A 21,403-nucleotide genomic window follows, 5' to 3' on the forward strand; every position below is an offset into this window, starting at 1 on the left:
GAAATTTTCAGGGATTGTGTTAAATTCTTGTCCCTTGAAGCTTTAAAAGTTTCCGTCATTAAATCACTTCCTTTTTCTAGTTACGTCATTTTAAAAATTTTCAAAAATTGAATTTGTCCATGACTTTTCTCGTAAACGGTTGTTTATAAAGACTTGAAATTTTCTGTGATTGTAAATCTGCGGATTAACTTATGGCATTTGACCAAAAAAATGTATTTTGTCACTTCCGGTCGAAACCGAAATTTTTCGAAAAAATGAATTTTCTGATCGAATCAAAAATGAAAATGTGTTTTGTAGAGCTTATTAAGCTGAATCTAACACTGAAACACGTTTTCAAATCGGACAATGCATTACAGAGATATCGGGGTTTAAAAATTGATTTTTCCGGAAATTTTGATTCCGCGTCCTTGGTTTAAAAAATAGCGTAATGTTCAAAGTAAAATTAACTCGTACCAAAAATAATTGCTAAGTCGTACTTGAACACATTCAGATTTTTTTTTGTTAAGTCATTAAATCACTTCCTTTTTCTAGTTACGTCATTTTAAAAATTTTCAAAAATTACATTTGTCCATGACTTTTCTCGTAAACGGTTGTTTATAAAGACTTGACATTTTCTGTGATTGTAAATCTGCGGATTTACTTATGGCATTTGACCAAAAAAATGTATTTTGTCACTTCCGGTCGAAACCGAAATTTTTTCGAAAAAATGAATTTTCTGATCGAATCAAAAATGAAAATGTGTTTTGTAGAGCTTATTAAGCTGAATCTAACACTGAAACACGTTTTCAAATCGGACAATGCATTACAGAGATATCGGGGTTTAAAAATTGATTTTTCCGGAAATTTTGATTCCGCGTCCTTGGTTTAAAAAATAGCGTAATGTTCAAAGTAAAATTAACTCGTACCAAAAATAATTGCTAAGTCGTACTTGAACACATTCGGATTTTTTTTTGTTAAGTCATTAAATCACTTCCTTTTTCTAGTTACGTCATTTTAAAAATTTTCAAAAATTGAATTTGTCCATGACTTTTCTCGTAAACGGTTGTTTATAAAGACTTGAAATTTTCTGTGATTGTAAATCTGCGGATTTACTTATGGCATTTGACCAAAAAAATGTATTTTGTCACTTCCGGTCGAAACCGAAATTTTTCGAAAAAATGAATTTTCTGATCGAATCAAAAATGAAAATGTGTTTTGTAGAGCTTATTAAGCTGAATCTAACACTGAAACACGTTTTCAAATCAGACAATGCATTACAGAGATATCGGGGTTTAAAAATTGATTTTTCCGGAAATTTTGATTCCGCGTCCTTGGTTTAAAAAATAGCGTAATGTTCAAAGTAAAATTAACTCGTACCAAAAATAATTGCTAAGTCGTACTTGAACACATTCGGATTTTTTGTTTGTTAAGTCGTTCTTGAAATCGGAAAGGTTTTTGTTAAGTCGTACTTAAAATCATTCGTATTTTGTTAAGTCGTACCAGGAATATTCGATTTTTTCATCTTTTTATTTTAGTTACTCTTGTTATTGGTTTAAGAGCTCTGCTTTTTGCAGGAACTTCTAGCTTTACTTCCGACATTAACGGAAATTTTTAACTACAGCGTCACTTCTGTTTTTACGTTACGTCAATTTTTAAATTTTAAAAAAGTGATTTTGTCCAGGACATTTTTCAAAAACGCTTCAAGATAGAGACTTGGAATTTTCTGTGTTGAAGCATTGATCGCTTTTATACGGACAAAAGGCTGGAATTTAGATTCCGTCACTTCTGGTCAAAACCGGAAGCGTTTTAAAATTTTCGAATTTTCGAATTTTTCGTTTCAATTTCAAATGTTTATAGGATTTGTAGAGTTGGTCATGCTAAATACGAAACTGAAATCCGTTTGAAAATCGGACGATGCATTAAAGAGATATCGGGGTTTAAAAATTGATTTTTCCGGAAATTTTGATTCCGCGTTCTTGGTTTGTAAAATAGCGTAATGTTCAAAGTGAAATTAACTCGTACCAAAAATAATTGTTAAGTCGATTTACATGAAACTTCCAGGGATTATGAAGCATTATTGTGCCTCAAAGATGTTAAATTTTTAACTACAACGTCACTTCCGTATTTACGTTACGTCAATTAAATTTAAAAAAAGTGATTTTGTCCAGGGCGTTTTTCAAAAACGCTTGAAGATAGAGACTTGGAATTTTCTGTGTTGAAGCATTGATCGTTTTTATTTGGACATAAGACTGGAATTTAGTTTCCGTCACTTCCGGTCCAAACCGGAAGTGTTTTAAAATTTTCGAATGTTTCGTTTCAATTTCAAATGTTTACGAGGTTTGTAGAGTTGGTCATGCTGAATACGAAACTGAAATCCGTATGAAAATCGGACGATGCATTACAGAGATATGGGGTTTGAAAAAAGATTTTTCCGGAAATTTTGTTTTCGCGTCCTTGGTTTAAAAATAGCGTTATGTTCAAAGTAAAATTAACTCATTCCAAAAATAATTGCTAAGTCGTACCTCAACACATTCGGATATTTTTTGTTAAGTCGTTCTTAAAATCGGAGAAGTTTTTGTTATGTCATACTTAAAATCATTTGTATTTTGTTAAGTCGTACCAGGAATATTCGATTTTTTTCATCTTTTTATTTTATTTACTCTTGTAATTGGTTTAAGAAATCTGCTTCTTACAGGAACTTCCAGCTTTACTTCCAACATTAACGGAAGACCCACTCATTGCTTTGCAACGATATTTGCTCTAGTTAGGGTCTTCCGTTTCCGACGGAAGACCCTCTTGTTATTCTATTGTTTCTTTTCCTTATTATTATTTTATTTTTTATTTTTTTTCTGACTTTTTTCGAACGCTATTTCTCGTGAACTACTGGACCGATTTGCATGAAATTTACAGGACGTATTGAGCATCAAACGTACTTGAGATTATAAAATTTCTGGCTGATGACGTCACTTCCGGTTTGAGATTTTGAGGATTTAGTAAATTTTTAAGGACCATTTTGTCCACGTATCTTCTCAAAAACTAATTGCGATAGAAATATGAAACTTTCAGGGATAGTAGATGAATGTTTGTAGATGATCCTATTTATTTTATATTTTGAAAAATGCGCAAGGCGGCGAAGCTCGCCCGAGCTCGAAAATTGGCACCAATTTTTTTCAGGAAATTTTCGCACATTTTCGGCCCTAGCTTTTAATGTGTAAATATTTTGTTAAGACATGTAATGCAAAAGTTGTTTAGATTAACTAGATCTTTCGTTTGATTTCAGAAAAAAGGGGCTGGCCTCTCAAATTAGGGGCCAAAAGGGCTATAAAGTATTTTTGCAATAACTCTTTACTGAAAAATAATTTGTTATCAATTATAGAACCAAAAATGTTCATTGTACATCTGTTTATCTAAACAGTACCATGTCTAAGTCATATGTTACGTCATTAGGGGCTTTAAGGGGCCAAAAGTCAGAAAATTTTGATCTTAAATATCTAGAAAAGGAGAAATATTTTGATAAGCATTATAGAACAAAAAAATGCTTAAAATAATGTTCTTAACAATATGCTCCCTAAAAAATTTTTGTTGGTGGTCCCAGTAAGGATTTTAAGGGTCGGCCCCTAAAACACATTTGTTCAGATATTTTTAGAACGGTCAACAATTTCTGAACACTTGAACAAAATGCGTTTATATTTACAAGACCTTTTATTTGATATAAAAAAAGGGGCCAAGAGGGCTGTAAATTCTTTTTATAATAACTCTTAACTGAAAAATAATTTGTTATCAATTATAGAACCAAAAATGTTCATTGTACATCTGTTTATCTATACGGTACCATATATATGTCATATGATACGTAATTAGGGGTTTCAAGGGGCCATATGTCCAAAACTTTGATCATTAATATCTAGAAAAAAAGGAGAAATATTTTGATAAGCATTATAGAACAAAAAATGCTTAAAATAATGTTCTTAACGATATGGTATCTAAAACATTTATGTTGGTGGCCCTGGTAAGGATTTTAAGGGTCGGCCCCTAAAACACAATTGTTCGGATATCTCTAGAACTGTCAACAATTCGTGAATACATGTAGAACAAAATATGTTTATATTTACAAGACCTTGCATTTGATATCAAGAAAAAGGAGTGACCCCTCAAATAAGGGGCCAAAGGGGCTACGAAGACTTTTCATAATAACTTATTTTTTGCGATAATTTGTTATTAATCATAATAACATAAAATAAGAGCTTATTATTCATAATTCAAAACTAAATCCGTTCTAAAATCGGACGATGCAATACAGAGATATAGGGGTTTAAAAATTGATTTTTCCGGACATTTTATTTCCACATACTTGGTTAAGAAAAAAGTTTTATGTTCAGACCTAAATTAACTCGTACCTAAAATTATTCGATAATTGTTGAATCGTACTTTTACACATTCGGATTTGTATTTGCTAGGTCGTTCTTGAAATCGATAAGCTTTGTTAATTCGTACTTGGAATCATTCGGATTTTGTTAATTCGTACCAAGAATAATTCGATTTTTTTGTCTTAGTTTTTTCTTATGTTGGTTTAAGAACCCTGATTTTTACAGGAACTTCTAGCTTTACTTTCGACATTACCGGAAGACCCACTCGTTGCTTTGCAACGAGCTTTGCTCTAGTTATTATTATTTTTCTTTTTCTTTATTTTTCTGACTTTTTTTAAGCTTAATATCTCAAAAAGTTTTCAACAGATTTATATGAAACTTTCAGGGATCAAGAAGGGTTATTGTGCCTCAAAGATGTTTTATTTTTAACTACAACGTCACTTCCGTTTTTACGTTACGTCAATTTTTAAATTTTAAAAAAGTGATTTTGTCCAGGGCGTTTTTCAAAAACGCTTTAAGATAGAAACTTGGAATTTTCTGTGTTGAAGCATTGATCGTTTTAATTTGAACATAAGACTGGAATTTAGTTTCCGTCACTTCTGGTCGAAACCGGAAGCGTTTTAAAATTTTCGTATTTTTCGTTTCAATTTCAAATGTTAACTAGATTTGTAGAGTTATTTATGCTGAATACGAAACTGAAATCCGTTTGAAAATCGGACGATGCATTACAGAGATATCGGGGTTTAAAAATTTTGATTCCGCGTCCTTGGTTTAAAAAATAGCGTAATGTTCAAAGTAAAATTAACTCGTACAAAAAAAAATTGCTAAGTCGTACCTTAACACATTCAGATTTCTTTGGTTCAGTCGTTCTTAAAATCGGAAAGGTTTTTGTTAAGTCGTACTTAAAATCATTCGTATTTTGTTAAGTCGTACCAGGAATATTCGATTTTTTTATTTAGATATCTTTTTATTTCAGTTACTCTTGTTATTGGTTTAAGAGATCTGCTTCTTACAGGAACTTCCAGCTTTACTTCCGACATTAACGGAAGACCCACTCGTTGCTTTGCAACGAGCTTTGCTCTAGTTATTATTTTATTTTTTTTATTTTTTTTTTCTGACTTTTTTCGAACGCTATTTCTAGTGAACTACTCAACAGATTTGCATGAAATTTTCAGGACGTATTGAGCATCAAAAGTACTTGATATTATAAAATTTCTGGCTGATGACGTCACATCCAGTTTGAGATTTTGAGAACTTAGTGAATTTTGAAGGCCCATTTTGTCCACGTAACTTCTCAAAAACTAATTGCGATAGAAACGCGAAACTTTCAGGGATAGTAGATGAATGTCTGTAGATGATCCTACTTATATGATTTTTTGAAAAATGCACAAGGCGGCGAAGCTCGCCTGAGCTCAAAAATTGGCACCAATTTTTTTCACGAATTTTTCGCACATTTTCAGCACTAGCTTTTAATGTGTAAATATTTTGTTAAGACATGTAAAGCAAAAGTTGTTCAAATTAACTAGGACTTTCGTTTGATTTCAAGAAAAAGGGACTGGCCCCTCAAACTAGGGGCCAAGAGGGATCTAAAGTATTTTTGCAATAACTATTTACTGAAAAATAAATTGTTATCAATTATAGAAGCAAAAATGTTCATTGTACAGCTGTTAATGTATACAAAAGTATATTTAAGTCATATGTTACGTAATTAGGGGTTTCAAGGGGCTTGAAGTCCAAAACTTTGATCTTTAATATCTCGAAAAGGAGAAATATTTTGATAAGAATTATAGAACAAAAAAAGCTTAGAATATTGTTCTTGACACTATGCTACCTAAATAATTTTTGTTGGTGGCCCCAGTAAGGATTTTAAGGGTCGGCCCCTAAAACACATTTGTTCAGATATCTTTAGAGCGGTCAACAATTTCTGATCACTTGATGAACAAAATGTGTTTTTATTTACAAGACCTTGTATTTGATATCAATAAATAAGGGCTGGCCCCTTAAAAAGGGGGCCAAGAGGGCTCTAAAGTCTTTTAATAATAACTCTTTACTGAAAAATAATTTGTTTTCAATTATAGAAGCAAAAATGTTCATTGTACAGTTGTTTATCTATACGGTACCATATGAAAGTCATATGTTACGAAATTAGGGGTTTCAAGGGGCCAGATTTCCAAAACTTTGATTATTTATATCTAGAAAAGGAGAAATATTTTGAAAAGCATTGTAGAAGAAAAAATGCTCAAAATAATGTTCTTAACGATATGGGATCTAAAAAAAATTGTTGGAGGCCCTGGTAAGGAGTTTAAGGGTCGGCCCCTAAAACACAGCTGTTCGGATATCTTTAGAACAGTCGATAATTCGTGAATACTTGTTGGACAAAATATGTATATATTTACGATACCTTTCATTTGATATCAAGAAAAAGGGACTGACCCCTCAAATTAGGGGCCAAAAGGGCTACAAAGTTTTTTCATTATAACTTATTTTTTAGCGATAGTCTGTTGGAAATCATAAAGCAGAAAATAAGAGCTTATTATTTATAATTTAAAACTGAAACCCGGTCTAAAATCGGACGATGTATTACAGAGATATAAATGGTTTAAAAATTAATTTTTCCAGGAGTTTTGATTCCACTTTTTTGGTAAAGAAAATAGTTTTCTGTTAAGAGTTAAATTAACTCGTATCTAAAATTATTCGATAAATGTTAAATCGTACTTTTACATATTCGGATTTGTATTTGTTAAGCCGTGCTTGAAATCGATAAGGTTTGTTAATTCGTGCTTATAATCATTTGGATTTTGTTAACTCATACCAAGAATAATTCGATTTTTTTCTTTTTGTCGTAGTTACTTATGTTTATTGGTTTAAGAACTGTGCTTCTTACAGGAACTTCTAGCTTTAATTTCAACATTATCGGAAGACCCACTCGTTGCTTTGCTATGAGCTTTGCTCTAGTTATTATTATTATTGATTGTGAGGGAAATATGAAGATTTATTTCCCCAAGAGAGATCATATTTACCTCGGGCGAGGCCCTCGGGAAATATGATTTTTTGGAGGAATAAATCTACTATTTCCCTCACGATCATGCGATAAATGTATAATATACCCATGTGCTCGCACGTTTATGTGTTTGCGCACTTGAAAATATTTCTAACGCAATTTAATGAAACATGAATACTATTTTATCACTCGTTTTATGAAGATGTGCCACATACACGAAATCCGTGAATTCGGAGAGCGATATTTTACATCAACCTGTTCAGAAAAGAGAGTAAGTTTTGCAAAAACATCATTATTTTAAGCAACAATTCATATGATTTAACGTTTCCTTATACACCACCCCTCTCCACCAAAAAATAAACTAATACTATACTCAAATACTTTTTTATTCATATTTAGTAGTTAAAAAAGGGAAAAGTTATAGGCTTTTCTTTTCCTAATTTATATACTTTTAACAATGAAGGTTTGCGATGCATACAGCGCTGGAACTACTTTCGGCAAAAAACGGAATGTCCATTTTTGTTCAAAATGTTGCCGCCAAGATCTGTGTAACTACAACTGTGAGTTACAATTGTTTTGATAATTTATATGAAAAACAGCGCCTTACAGCATTTAAAAAACAATGAAAACTTGCCTATACGCAACTTACTATTTTTTTTTAAAAAGAGAGCATTTGGCTCAATTTGTCTGAGGTTTATACATCTCTTGGAACTAGCCGATACCAACTTGTATCAAGATATGATACAATATTGTATTAAATGATATTGTATCATCATATATGATAAAATATCATAAAATACAATATTGTTACACATAAAATGTCATAAAATACAATATTGTTTCATATCACATTATACAATATTGTATTACATTATATGATACCATATCACATTATTATGTTACAATATCGTTTTAAATTACCAAATTTATAACATAGTGTTGTGTTGTGCATGTACTTTGCCAATTTAAAATAGTAGTCGGGTTTGATACATAATGCACAAGCAAGAAACGACTGTTGTATACTTATGTGCCTTAATATAAGTAGCTGGGATGTTTAAGTATTTTTAGTCCTTAAAAATAATCACCGGAAAAGCAGACATTTGTTCTTTCAAATAAATGGATTGAATATTTAATTAATATCTTCAAGTTGCTGTACATTACCCCCCAAAAAAATCAGCAAACGTTTATTTAAACTTTAGAATCACCCAGTCTGTTAATAAAGAGGCGTTTTGGAAAGATTCATTATTTTTTATTTGCTTGATGTCAATTGTATATATCTTCGTTCATATATATATATATATATATATATATATATATATATATATATATATATATATATATATATATATATATATATATATATATACTATGCGAAATTAGATAAGTATTGAATATATGGAGATAAACTTACAGGGGGGGGGCATAATAATGAGAAATACTGATATTGAGGTTCGACAGTAGAGGAAGTGATAATTTAAAAGATTTATTTGTATATACAGGTGATCTGCCATTCGACTGTTTAGACATTTACAACAGTAATCTAAGGCGATCAGGAGTGTATGAAATATTTCCAACCCAGGATATTCACAAGCCTGTTAAAGTGATGTGTGACATGGACCTGCTTGGAGGAGGATGGACGGTTATCTATCTATCTATCTATCTATTTATCTATCTATCTATCTATCTATCTATCTATCTATCTATCTATCTATCTATTTATCTATCTATCTATCTATCTATCTATCTATCTATCTATCTATCTATCTATCTATCTATCTATCTATCTATCTATCTATCTATCCTCTTGCTTGAAGATTACGATTGTTCTTTGATCAACATAAAATATGCTCCTTTAAAAGAAGGGTGCAAGTACCCAGAGATAACCAAATACGCACTTTTTCACAATATTTCGGAAGGATAATAAACAGTCTAAAGGTATATATTTACATTCTACTGTGTTTTTCCATTAAATTCCGTGATATTTAAATGCCTCTAAATGCAACAAGTAGTCAAAGGTCAAATTGGCGAGTTTTATTATGACGTCACAAACGTTGAACGCTGTAAACTGCAACGTCACAAGCGAAAATCAAAGTTCACGCTTATGGCTGTTACTGTGGCTCTTCCATTAATATTAACTTACCCTTAGGATAAGATAGGAATTTTAAGGTATGAATCACATTTGCAGACAAGGCAAGAAGTTAAAAAAAAATGTAAATATAAGCATTAAATCATGATTTTTTGAAGTATACACTCTCATAACTGCAGCGGTGTGTGCATACAAATTTTCATAACGCGCTAACACGCGTTACTCAATTTGTATGCACACACCGCTGCAGTTATGAGAGTGTATACTTCAAAAAATCATGATTCAATGCTATAGAAAATGTCGTTTTAAATGCTACGTTTACCGCTCTTATGTGAAGGTCACGCATAGCTCACTGGTTGCGTGCTGGATAAGTGAAAAAAGGCTTCGGAGTGTGGTTGTTTGAAATCGGTGTTTTTGTTTTCTTTTTTTAACTTTTTTATTTTTAAACATATGTTGATATAACACACTGTTAAACTATAGAATATGTTTGAATTTGTAGTTATTGATTTCTGATATACGCACAATATTTTCTGTTCTTATTGCTTCAATGCAGTATGTTATGATAAACAATATACTAGTAACTAAATAAATATAATTGCATTGAAATAATTAACATTTGAGATAAAACTATTTTTTGATTTACCCCTTATGACTATTAGAAAATTTGTAAGTTTTTAATAGGAGAGATATGCATTAATTTCAACTCTCAAAATAATGCCTTGTTATATTTGAGTTATCAGCTAATGTTCGAGACTGTAAAATTTCGAGGTTTCGTACATTTTAATTCCAATTGTCGATGATTCCTGTAAACAAACAATCTTCTGCGGCCATTTTCTTTGAAGTAAATATTTTATTGATGAGTTGAAAGCAAACTTAATGCCCTACCCTTTTTCGTGGCAACTTACTACTGCTCCGCGTTCGACAATGTCCTCTGCCTTCAGAAGAAACCGCATGTTGGGATTGTTGCGTATGTGTGGATTATATACATGGCTCAAAGACTTGGTTCAGACGATGTGTAAAAACTAGAAATAAATGCAGACATACTAGTACCCATATCATCTTACATAGAAGATACTACAGAAGTTTAATCTTAGAGTACATTTACAAATCATGTCTAAACTTCAATATAATTCTAGGTTTCATGTAAACAGTATTACACAGACCACTGATATCGTTGATATTTATTTTAGTTTTCGTTCGAGTTAGTGTTAAAGTTTTATACTCGCTTTCTTCTATATAATTAAAATTACCACAACCTACGTAGCCATACTTTCTTTTTATAGTTTAAAAAAATGAATTTACAGTACAGTTGTCACAAAATGGATTGGAATTATTCCTTTTTTTCATAAAAAAAATGCCAATAACAAACCGCCAACCATTTCAAAAATCCATAACACGAAATACAAATTCAAAGCAGAGCAACACGGACCTCCAAAAAGATAGCGGTATGATCAGGTGCCTAGGAGGAGTGAGCATTCCATGCTGACCAGTCATACCTGTCGTGTGCTCTTTGTCGTAATCGGGGAAAAAAAAACCCGGAAAAGTCCGTAGACAATTAGGTGATTAATTATGGTCTAACAATTAGTATGAAAAACGTCAGTCAGCATGCGACCTAGTGGAAGATTGTATTTGCTGATAAGGTCGTTGTATCGACCATAGAATCAACGAAAAGATGACTTCAAACGAAACTGTTGATAGTCCTGTTTTATCAACTTGTTTGTCAGTAGCTCGCCTCGTCTTAGAAACTGTTCATACGAAGAGCATGTCCTTGCGTATCGAATTTATTTAGAGACAAAAACACCATATGCAGGTAAAGGTACATTGCAACATAAGTAAGGAATGTTGACTAGGGAAAAATTTAAGTCATCGCGTTTTGTTGTTAGGTTACCATCAATGTCCATTTCCAGTAAAATATCCACATATGAAACCGATGACGCATACTCTGTGGTATCTTTTTTTTTCAAGTTCACTGGCATATATCGAGTCGACGAAAGTATGGAAATAACAATTGTTAATTGATAATACGTCGTTGATATAACTGAAAGTTGAGTTGAAGGCCATAGCGAGTGATTTTTGGGAGTTGATTTTAATCAACTCTCCTATGTAGTTACTCTGGCAAAACGAAAGTGAAACAGTGTTTAGACCTAAGCACAAATCATCACCACTGACAAGACTTAGTTCTTGAAATAAATAGAAAAATTAATGTTATGTAATGTATGTTGCAACATTGTTTTTCAAGCAAACTTATATATAAACACTTTGAAAATAGCCAGATTTCATATAATACGAAAAATTTATATATTTTTGTAGTCTCGTGTATTCCTACGCCAGGGTTTAATAAAGTCTCGTTCAACCAAACGCCCGGCTCTCTTTCTTGTCGGAGATTAACGGAAACGGAGACAGCCGAACGTCTAGTTTTACAAGACAAGAGTTCGATATCAATAGTGCTTGGGTTCATACATTTTTAGAATTGTTTCGATAACTAATACATAGTTTGAAATCTTTCTTTACACATTACACAACATGATTTATATGGGGTTTCTCGAAATTCTTGTCGGAAAAGTCTAAAAATTCATATTATAAAAAGTGCGTAATTCAAATACAGACTAGAAACTAATTGCCATGCAAGATAAGTTGGTTTTAAGATGATAATCCATAAAATCAATTCCCGTCAGTACTTCAGTACTTTGATAATTCATGTTTTAAATACTTTTATTGATGTTATGAAGCGGGCAGCTTACTAATGTGTTCTTGGTTAGAGTTATTCCCCTTTGATTTATTGATTTTTGATAATTTAATTAATGTTTCCAATAATAACCAATTAGTGTGATGATTATTTGTTGTACAATATTAAATATTCTATGTAAATAAGTTGTTTGGCATAAGTAGTTTTAGATTAGGTTGGATCAGTTTGTTTATTTTTGATTTTCTGTTTTAAGATACCACGAATTATTTTAGTCCGGCATATATATAGGGACAGTGTCTATTGCGTTTCTAAAAACGACTGTTTGGGGTTAAACTTAGACAGGTACGGTTAGATTGAGTGTGTGGACATCCCTGCTCTTTCTAATCTTCGTGTGATTTAACCTACGATACAGAGTGTGCGGTCACCCCTGCTCTGTATCGCATTAATAGAAGTGTGCGGTCATCCCTGCTTGTATTGGTGGTGGTTGCGGCGGAGCACTAGTGTGTGGTCATCCCTGCTGGTGTTCTGGCCTTTCTGGCGCAAGTGTGTGGCACTCCCTGCTTGCGTTAGGTTGCGTTGTTGGCGCAAGTGTGCGGTCATCCCTGCTTGCGTTAACGTTGGTACCTGTTCAGTTGCGTAGGTGTGCGGTCATCCCTGCCTGCGTAACGTTGAGTCCCTATATATGTGCAGGAGCTGTCGGGTACGGGCCCGCGGGGATCACAGGCAGTGACCCCCTTGCACGTTACAGTTAGTAATGTGGAAAGTTAAAATACATAGTTTTCTTATTGGCCTATATGCGCTCCAGAGATTATCTAATGCTAAAACATTGATCATTTCTTGTGTATAAACTAAAAAGCGAGATGTCCTAACAATAGGATCAGCAAATATTGTTTTAAAAAAGCATTTGTTAAAAGAAATTATGCAGACAGATAATCATTTCATTTATTTATTTACAGGTAATTCAATATAGATCTCGAGAAAATGCCAGAGTGAATTTCAATACTACTTGGGATGCATACAAGAATGGATTTGGTGATGTTCATCAAAATTATTGGCTGGGTACATTATAGTTTTTTTAACAAACAATGTAATTTCTTTTTAAATCATAGAGAAAACAGATGTCAAAGATAAATATTCAGAAAACTGTATTAATAGCTTTAAGAAATTTTTTTTTTAGAAGGTAAGTTCGTATTCAAATTAATACATATTGTTATTTTGAAATGTAATACAATTGAAAATACTTAAGTATATTTATTCGTAGGGATTAATGTTTGTAGAAAGCCAACATTTTAATGCATGGTTCGAAGGGTTGTTTATTCGTTAGAAGGGCATACTTATTGTTTAAATAAGTATCACAGATATTGATAACTCAATTGTTTTTTATATAGTTTAAATAATAACGTTTTACGGTAAAATATAAATTGCTGAAGATGATTCTTCGCCGTCTTTCACCTACTTTTGTTGTGGGGTCTTATTATACACAACACTGGTATAAAGACAAGGCTCGTTTCCGTAGATGAAAGCTACTGATATCGAAATTAGCCGACAAAGCTACAAAAGCATCATGTGATATATTAACAAGAGGCCCATGGGCCACATTGCTCACCTGAGCAACAAAAGGCATTATAAAATCAGCTTAATGGAGTCATAGTACAAACTATCTGGACAACATAGTATAATACATGTATATCCTGTATAAATAAGAATCAATTTTTCCACTGGATATTCTTATGTTAATTATCATTAGTCCCTTTTCTAACAGGATGATTTTATAGTAATAACACATGTTGAGCATTGCAGCTCTCAAAAAGATCCTAAATAATTGTTTATATATGGGATATAAACCTACATCAAACTCTGAACCCCTTGTGAGATTGTGTGATTTTCACAACTTTAAATCTAAACTACATGAGGATGCTTTCACCTAAGTTACAGCTTTTCTGGCCAAACGGTTTTCGATAAAAAGGTTTTTAAAGATTTACTCTATATATCCCTATGTAAAATTTCGACACCCCCCCCCCCATTGTGGCCCTACCCTACCCACGGTGGTCATGATTTTCACAACTTTGAATCTAACTACCTGTGAATGCTTCCACACAAGTTTCAGCTTTACTGGCCAAATGGTTTTTGAGAAGAAGATTTTTGAAAATTTCTCGAAAATGTTCATTAATTCCCAATTATCTTCCCTTATGATATATCAAACAATCTTCGTCTTTTTGCTGATGACACTTCTATATATGTTATTGTTGACAATGACACACAGGCTGTAACGAATTCACATGTTTCTGATCTTGACAAAATATGTAAATGGTCTGACATATGGGCAGTTGATTTTAATCCCAGTAAAACCAAAAACCTTGATTTTAGTAGAAAAAATATATCTCACCCCCTTGTGCAGTTTAGTGTCCATGGTCCATTTATACAAAAAGTTGATCGTCACATCCATCTTGGTGTAAATCTCCAATATGATGGAGGTTGGAAACAACATATTAATTCTATTCATGAAAAAGCTTGTATAAGGTTAAACCTATTGAAACTTGTTAAATATAAGCTATGTAGATGCTCTCTAACAAATATATTTTTCATTTATAAGACCAGTTTTAGAATATGCTGATATAGTTTGGGATAATTGTTCAGATAGAGAAGTTAAACTTCTAGAAGATATTCAAGTAACTGCTGCAAGGATTATATCAGGTCTTAGAAGTAACTCATCCAGGTCAGCTCTATATGATGAATTGGGTATTGATCTACTATCAGATAGAAGAAAGGTTCATAAACTCACCTTATTTTATAAAATGGTCTATGGCCTTGCCCCCAAATATCTACAAAATTTACTTATGCCATGTACACCGCAAAATAATTACTCACTAAGACACCAAGATGATTTTAAATTTGTTTTACCCCAGATAAAAACAACTGCCTTTATGAACAGTTTTCTACCTTCATCCATAAATGAATTATCTCTTCACATTAGAATTTTACCAACTGAGTCTTCATTCAAAAAAGCCATAAAAAAACATATTCTTTAGAAAGCCAAACAAACTTTATGACTTTGGAAACAGAAAAGCAAATATTATTACTTATTAGGTTTGTTACTAACTGTGTACAGACATTTGTGGGGTTGGTAAAGTCTATAGAAGGCGAGGCGGAGCCGAGCCTTCTATGGACTTTTCAAATCCCCCAAATTTCTTTACACAGTCAGTAACAAACCTAATAAGTGTTTTGTATTGTCGAGGACCTAAAGTTTTATATGTAAACAAACAGAAGATAATACATAATATTAAAATTCAAAGCTTAATTCTCTAATTTTTTTTACCTTTCTCGTCAGTCGTCTGTGCAAACCTGGATGCCATATTGTAGGATCATAATATTACGTCACGCGCAAAATGGGGCTACTCTAAATATTTTGGGGCTTAAAAATCAAAGGTATGGTTGAACATTTGTGCAAATAATCAGCTTAAATAATGTTACGTCCGCCATGTTGCCGTATAAATTTTGACGCTCGCCGTGTAAAGAAATTTCCATGGCAATCACGTGACGATAAATATCCAATGACGTAGAGACATTCTAGGCCGAGGCAAACAATATACATTGTCAGATAAGAAATAATGCAAGTTTTTTGTGTGAAAATTCCATTGTATATGAAAATGCTTATCATTATTTTTTTGTCTGTCCACATTATGATGCACAGAGGCAAGTTTTTATACAGTCAATAAGTAATTTACATTTAGATATCCCCATCTCTCTTGACTTATTGTTATATGGGGACAGTAGTTTGCCTTATAACAAAAATGTTGCTATATTTACGATTGTACATGATTATGTATTAGCTACCAAAAGATTTAAGTTTTAGTGCATTATTCACGTGTCATTCAAACAGCAAAACTGCTAGCTTTCTACAACTATTTTTCATTTTGTACATAAATAATACCCGGTACCAAGCATCTTAATTCCACTTATTTTTCCTTTGTTTTTCTCAACTATATTCTATTGTTACATTGTACCATAAATGTTTGTCAAATTGACTGTTAAAGGAGAGGGCTCAAATAGGCAGATTGCCTGCTGCCCAATCCTATTATGTAATATTTTTTACATAATAAAATATTGTTTAAAAAAAATCTTCCCTTGTAAGAAGGTTTGGTCCTTAATTTTCTCAACTTTATATCTTCTTAGGCTAAGGATGCTTTGTGCCAAGTTTGGTTGTTGAGAAGATGTTGAAAATGTGAAAAGTTTACAGACGGACAGACAGACGGACAGACAGACGGACGACAGACAAAATGTGATCAGAATAGCTCACTTGAGCTTTCAGCCCAATTGAGCTAAAAAAAAAAGGGGGGGGGGAGATTTCATAAACTATCAATTAATGTCAACTAGATTTCGACAAAATTGTCTGAAGTTTTCAAATATTGCAATTATGGAAAGAAATCATCTCAAGTTATGTAAACTTCTACTCCATTTAAATAATTCAACTCCAGATTTCATGATATATGGTGAACTTGGTCGATATCCACTTGAAATTCAAGTTAAAACATGCATTATTTCTTTTTGGTAAAGAATACTTGCCGGAAAAGATACAAAAATTACAAAATTGATATATGTATATGGTCTAGGATTTGTATGAATCAGAAATGGGGAAAATTCATTGGTATGAAAACATTAAATATATTCTAAATAACTGTGGTTAATCTAATATCTAGATTGATCGAACTATACATAACACAAAATAGCTTATGGCAAAAATAAAACTTACCTTGATAGACCAGTTAAAGCAAATTTGCAATCTATTTTTCAATCATCCCAAAAAGCTTTACATGATAGAATTTATAAGGAAAATTTAAACATTGTTTTGATACATTATTAAAAAAAGAGATGCAATTACTTTTTGTAAATTTCGAACATGTAATCAACATCTACCCATTTAAAGTGGACGTTAAGCAAATTTTCCTAGACATGAAAGATTCTTTGCTCATTGCAAAAAGTGCGAAATAGAAGATGAATTTCATTACCTACTTAGCTGTAACTAGTTGCAGCAAGAACGCATTCAATGTTTATCAAATACAAATATCACAATAAAAAATGCTATTAGTTTTAAATTTATAATTTCAAGTACAAAAGTCTGTTATTTGAGGAAATTATGTGCTTTTAATAGAAAAATGAAAAAAAAATGGTCCCCAGATTAGAACCCCCCCCCCCCCGCTTCACATTTGTGTTAACGAGTCAGAGTTGATCTTGTACATGTTTTATTATTTCTCTGTTTGTTTTGTTTTCTCTTTAACTTACGCTTGCGTTGTTTATTAGTTAAAATAACACATATTGTATCCTAATAATCTACATTCTATTTTCTATAAAGAGGATTATTAAGATAAAATATTATTTTTCATAGAACGAAGGGGGGGGGGGGGGCATTTATACTCTCCAATTCCTGTCAAAATGACAGCCATATTAACACCATCTTGATAATTATTCATAATATTCTTTTGAACTTTTGTTATTATATTAAATAATGTTATTTCAGTAATATTTACATAATGTAGGATAAAAACATGTATCTATTACTGTCACAAATGATAATGACACAAGGGCACCGAACAGCGGAGCATCCCCTCGCGACATGATTTGTTGTTGGGGGAAGTTCTTTATTTAGGAAATTACATTTTAATTTTTCAGATCAAAATTAATCAGATCAAAATGAATATGACACAAGTATTTAAAAAAAACACTTTGAATTCATAATATATATTTTATCCTAATCCCCAAGTTTTGTGGTGTATAAATTAGGGGTTTACATGCACGTGGTTGCAGTTTTCCTATTCCTAGCAGAAACTCAACACAGGTACAAATATGCTTTAAAGGGGCATGATCACGATTTTGGTCAAATTTTACTTTTCTGTTTTTATTATTTACAATGCTTAAGCAATGTATTTCTAATGATCAAATAAAATTTGGGTGCCAATTGATAAGTTTTAAGCAAGATACAGGGCTCACAATTCTTCGTCATGTAAACAAGGCTCATGCCCTGTTTTTGTTTACATAGGTTCAATATACCAGTAAAAAATCTTTTTTCAAGCGAATTTGTCTATCTTCTAGTTTATTTTAAGCATTAAAAAACAGTTCCTAACGATTAACTCATTCATTTTAGGTCTAAAACTGGAATTTTTACTTCAACACTCAAAATGTAAACAAAACCCTTGTTTACATAGCGAAGAATTGTAAGCTCTTTAACTCGCTTAAAACTCAACACATGACATTAAAATTTTGGTTGCTTATTAAAAATGCTTTACTAAAGCATTGTAAACATTAAAATCGAAAAAAGAATTTTTGACCAAATCGTGACCATGCCCCTTTAAAGTTAAATGATTTGGATTCATTAAGTGATGTTCATTTTTATATAAGCATACATAAACGATCCGTATATATTATGAAACGTAACTGAAGATCTAGCGATTTGTAGTCTGCTCTGATGGACAATTCTAGTTGCTTGTGGTATGTCAACCCATAGTAATAGATATGCAGCTATTATTAATATGAAACAATCCTCGCGGGATAAACGTGCGATATCTGTTAAAGTCTCCTTTGAATTTAGGACTAGTTCTTTTGTAAGTAATACGGGAAAATTTGTCCGAGAGTCGACTGCTTGTTACGATGTCAATCGGATGACTTTAATTTCTTGCCCGCTTCAACTTTTACCTATGGGCAATCTTCTAACCCTCTAATACTACAAAACGTTTGGTTTCTTTACGTTTACTAGATTAAAATCCCAAAATATCAAGTTTTTTATTTGAACTGCATACGGTAGCGATTTACTTAAAAGTCATACATAAGGTCTAAAATTACCAGAAATGTCTATTGTCAAGTCGTACATAAATTCATGTTTTAACTTCGCTTTTTCACGATAATTTAAAACTTATTGAATCAGTGGACTTGGAAATCAATAGGGTTTGTCCTTTTACCATGCCAAAGAAGTGTACAAAGTTTGATGAATATTTATTGGAGGGTTTTCTTGGAATTTTGCTAAAAAGCTCACAATGGACACACACACATACATACACACAAACGCACAGCAGCAATGCTATATCCCCCTCGCAACAATTTGGCGAGGGGATTAAAATGGCAATAACAAACTGTCAACCATCTCAAAAATCCATAAAACGAAGTACAAATTCAAAGCAGAACAACACGGACCTCTAAAAAGATAGAGGTGGCATCAGGTGCCTAGGAGGAGTTAGCATTTATACTTGTTTTAGATAAGTGTTAATAAATGAAGGTTTTATTTATTGCTTTTGATACGAAATAGCAACAAATTAAAGTTTTCAGTTGAAACGTTTCAATACAAGGGGCACCGCTTTTTATTACTATTTTGTCAGAAAAAATTATAAAATTGAAGATAATAATACATATATAACATTATATGATTTTAACCTTTGATTATTTATTTTTAGAATTTATATTTCACTCTTTAAAAACGATTTTTTTCATTGATAAAATTATTTGTTAATAGCTTTCCCGTTGAATGAAACAAAATTGATAGTTAACGGTGTTTTGTGATAAAAGCAGGTCGTCTGGATCCGAACGCAAAACTCCTGATAAAAGAAAATAATAAACATTTGTCCCGTAAAATTGTCGGTAAACTGAAGCGTCCGGATATTTGGTTTTCAGATATTTGAAGGCCTACTATACTTGGATTAAAAAACCCTTATAATTGACTATTTTGAAAACAGTTTATCGTATTCATGAAGAAAATCACAAATAGTATGATACATATGAAAACACGTTTCAAGGGATCTAAGTTAGTGGGTAAAGATAGCCCACAAGATCCACAAACATTCTTTTTGTCAATGTTAAAGTTTCTTGTATATCTTAATATTGACCTTATGTATTTAGCTATATTTAATTCAAACATTGATAAATTATAGTAATAGCTAGCAAATGTTATTTTTAATGATAGTGTATTTGTGCTTTTTTCAGGAAACACAATCATTCATGAGCTGACTACTAAGTACGCCAACTCTCTCTACATCAGAATAGAAAAGCTATCGAATCATAACGTTGCAATTGCTCAATATTCTTCATTTTCAATATCCAACGGAACTGATGGCTTTCGGCTTTCTTTGGGGACTTATTCTGGAAATGCAAGTAAGATTGGGACATTTTTTCGTCATATAAGGTGGATTTTATTATGTATTATGTTGACGTTACACGTACTTTGATATTAGTTAAATTCAGAATTCGCTAATATGATAAAAAGTTTCATCCACAAATGTTTCGTATGAGGAGGATTACAATGGACGCTTTATATTTTCATAACAATTTGGCTTGTTTTTATGAGTTTATTTTATTTGCAAAGGGTTTACTTTTTTATCTTATTTAAATAATAACTTAGTTGAACCTAATTATCAATTATAATTATGATTAAAGATTTCAAAACCATGGAGCAATGCAAAATCCAAAATGAATGTCATAATGATGCCACAAATATGTTTATGTTTTACATATTGCATCAACACACAATTTATTACATAGGTACAATAATTTGTATACGTCTCCAAAATGAAAACAAATCAAAATTAAAAAAATAACCTAAATAAATAAAAATTGCAGCTGTTTGCCAATGATCTCAATGCGACACTGGTTGCAATACGGACTGTAAAACACGAAGTGTAGTTCATTTTCTATGACTTGTTGGGTACAAAGAGTGCACAATCGCTCGTTTGGACATTTTCCGATTCGATTCTTTATGGAAGGATCTCTGTTCTAGATTAGGCCATGTGTGATCTTTCCGCTTTGCTCAGATTTAGCGATATAATTTTCTAAGCCGAAATCGGTCTTGAAGGTCCTGGACGTCCACTATTTTGGTACATTCTCTAAGGGGTCTTTCCATATTTCCGAGTAGAAATCTGATTCAACTAAGCCCAAATCAATAGTTTATTTGGTGTCGTAATATTGCCCTAGTCCAATCTCGTTCATAATGTGTTTCTTTTAACTGCTTAAGATATCACGACATCGCTCATAGTCTAAATTAAAGGTTATGTTTGTTATTCGGTCATCCTCAAAACATATCAGCTTGTTCCAAAACTTCAACATGCAGAACCACCGTCGAAATTGACTCCCCGAAAGTATCCTATTGCCCTGTTCTGTAAATTGTCTACATGTTTAATCTGAAACTTACGGTAGCCCTACATACAAGCTCCATAATCTAGGGTAGGGGAAACACACGAGGAAAATAGATTTTTTGCGATGTAAAACCAAAATATTTGTTATTATTTAGTTTGGCGATGATTTGTCCA

At 32.1% G+C, this 21,403-nt stretch overlaps 1 protein-coding gene and 1 long non-coding RNA gene across 2 annotated transcripts in view; both read left to right on the forward strand.

The window, feature by feature from the left end:
* Nucleotides 1-7,927, forward strand: part of LOC136276414 (uncharacterized) — a 51,382-nt gene extending 43,455 nt beyond the window's left edge. The window contains exons 7-8 of the mRNA XM_066088314.1: nt 7,550-7,618; nt 7,811-7,927. Coding sequence (XP_065944386.1) covers nt 7,550-7,618; nt 7,811-7,927 — 186 coding nt within the window. The remainder of the gene's footprint in view (nt 1-7,549; nt 7,619-7,810) is intronic.
* Nucleotides 7,928-8,852: 925 nt separating this feature from the next.
* LOC136276190 (uncharacterized) lies at nt 8,853-20,213 on the forward strand. Its single transcript, XR_010714618.1, has 3 exons — nt 8,853-8,986; nt 13,076-13,178; nt 20,085-20,213. It is a non-coding gene; the product is annotated as an uncharacterized lncRNA (long non-coding RNA).
* Nucleotides 20,214-21,403: the final 1,190 nt, after the last annotated feature.

The sequence above is a fragment of the Magallana gigas genome, chromosome 6 (genome assembly GCF_963853765.1).
Source record: "Magallana gigas chromosome 6, xbMagGiga1.1, whole genome shotgun sequence".
Classification (NCBI taxonomy): Eukaryota; Metazoa; Mollusca; class Bivalvia; order Ostreida; family Ostreidae; genus Magallana; species Magallana gigas.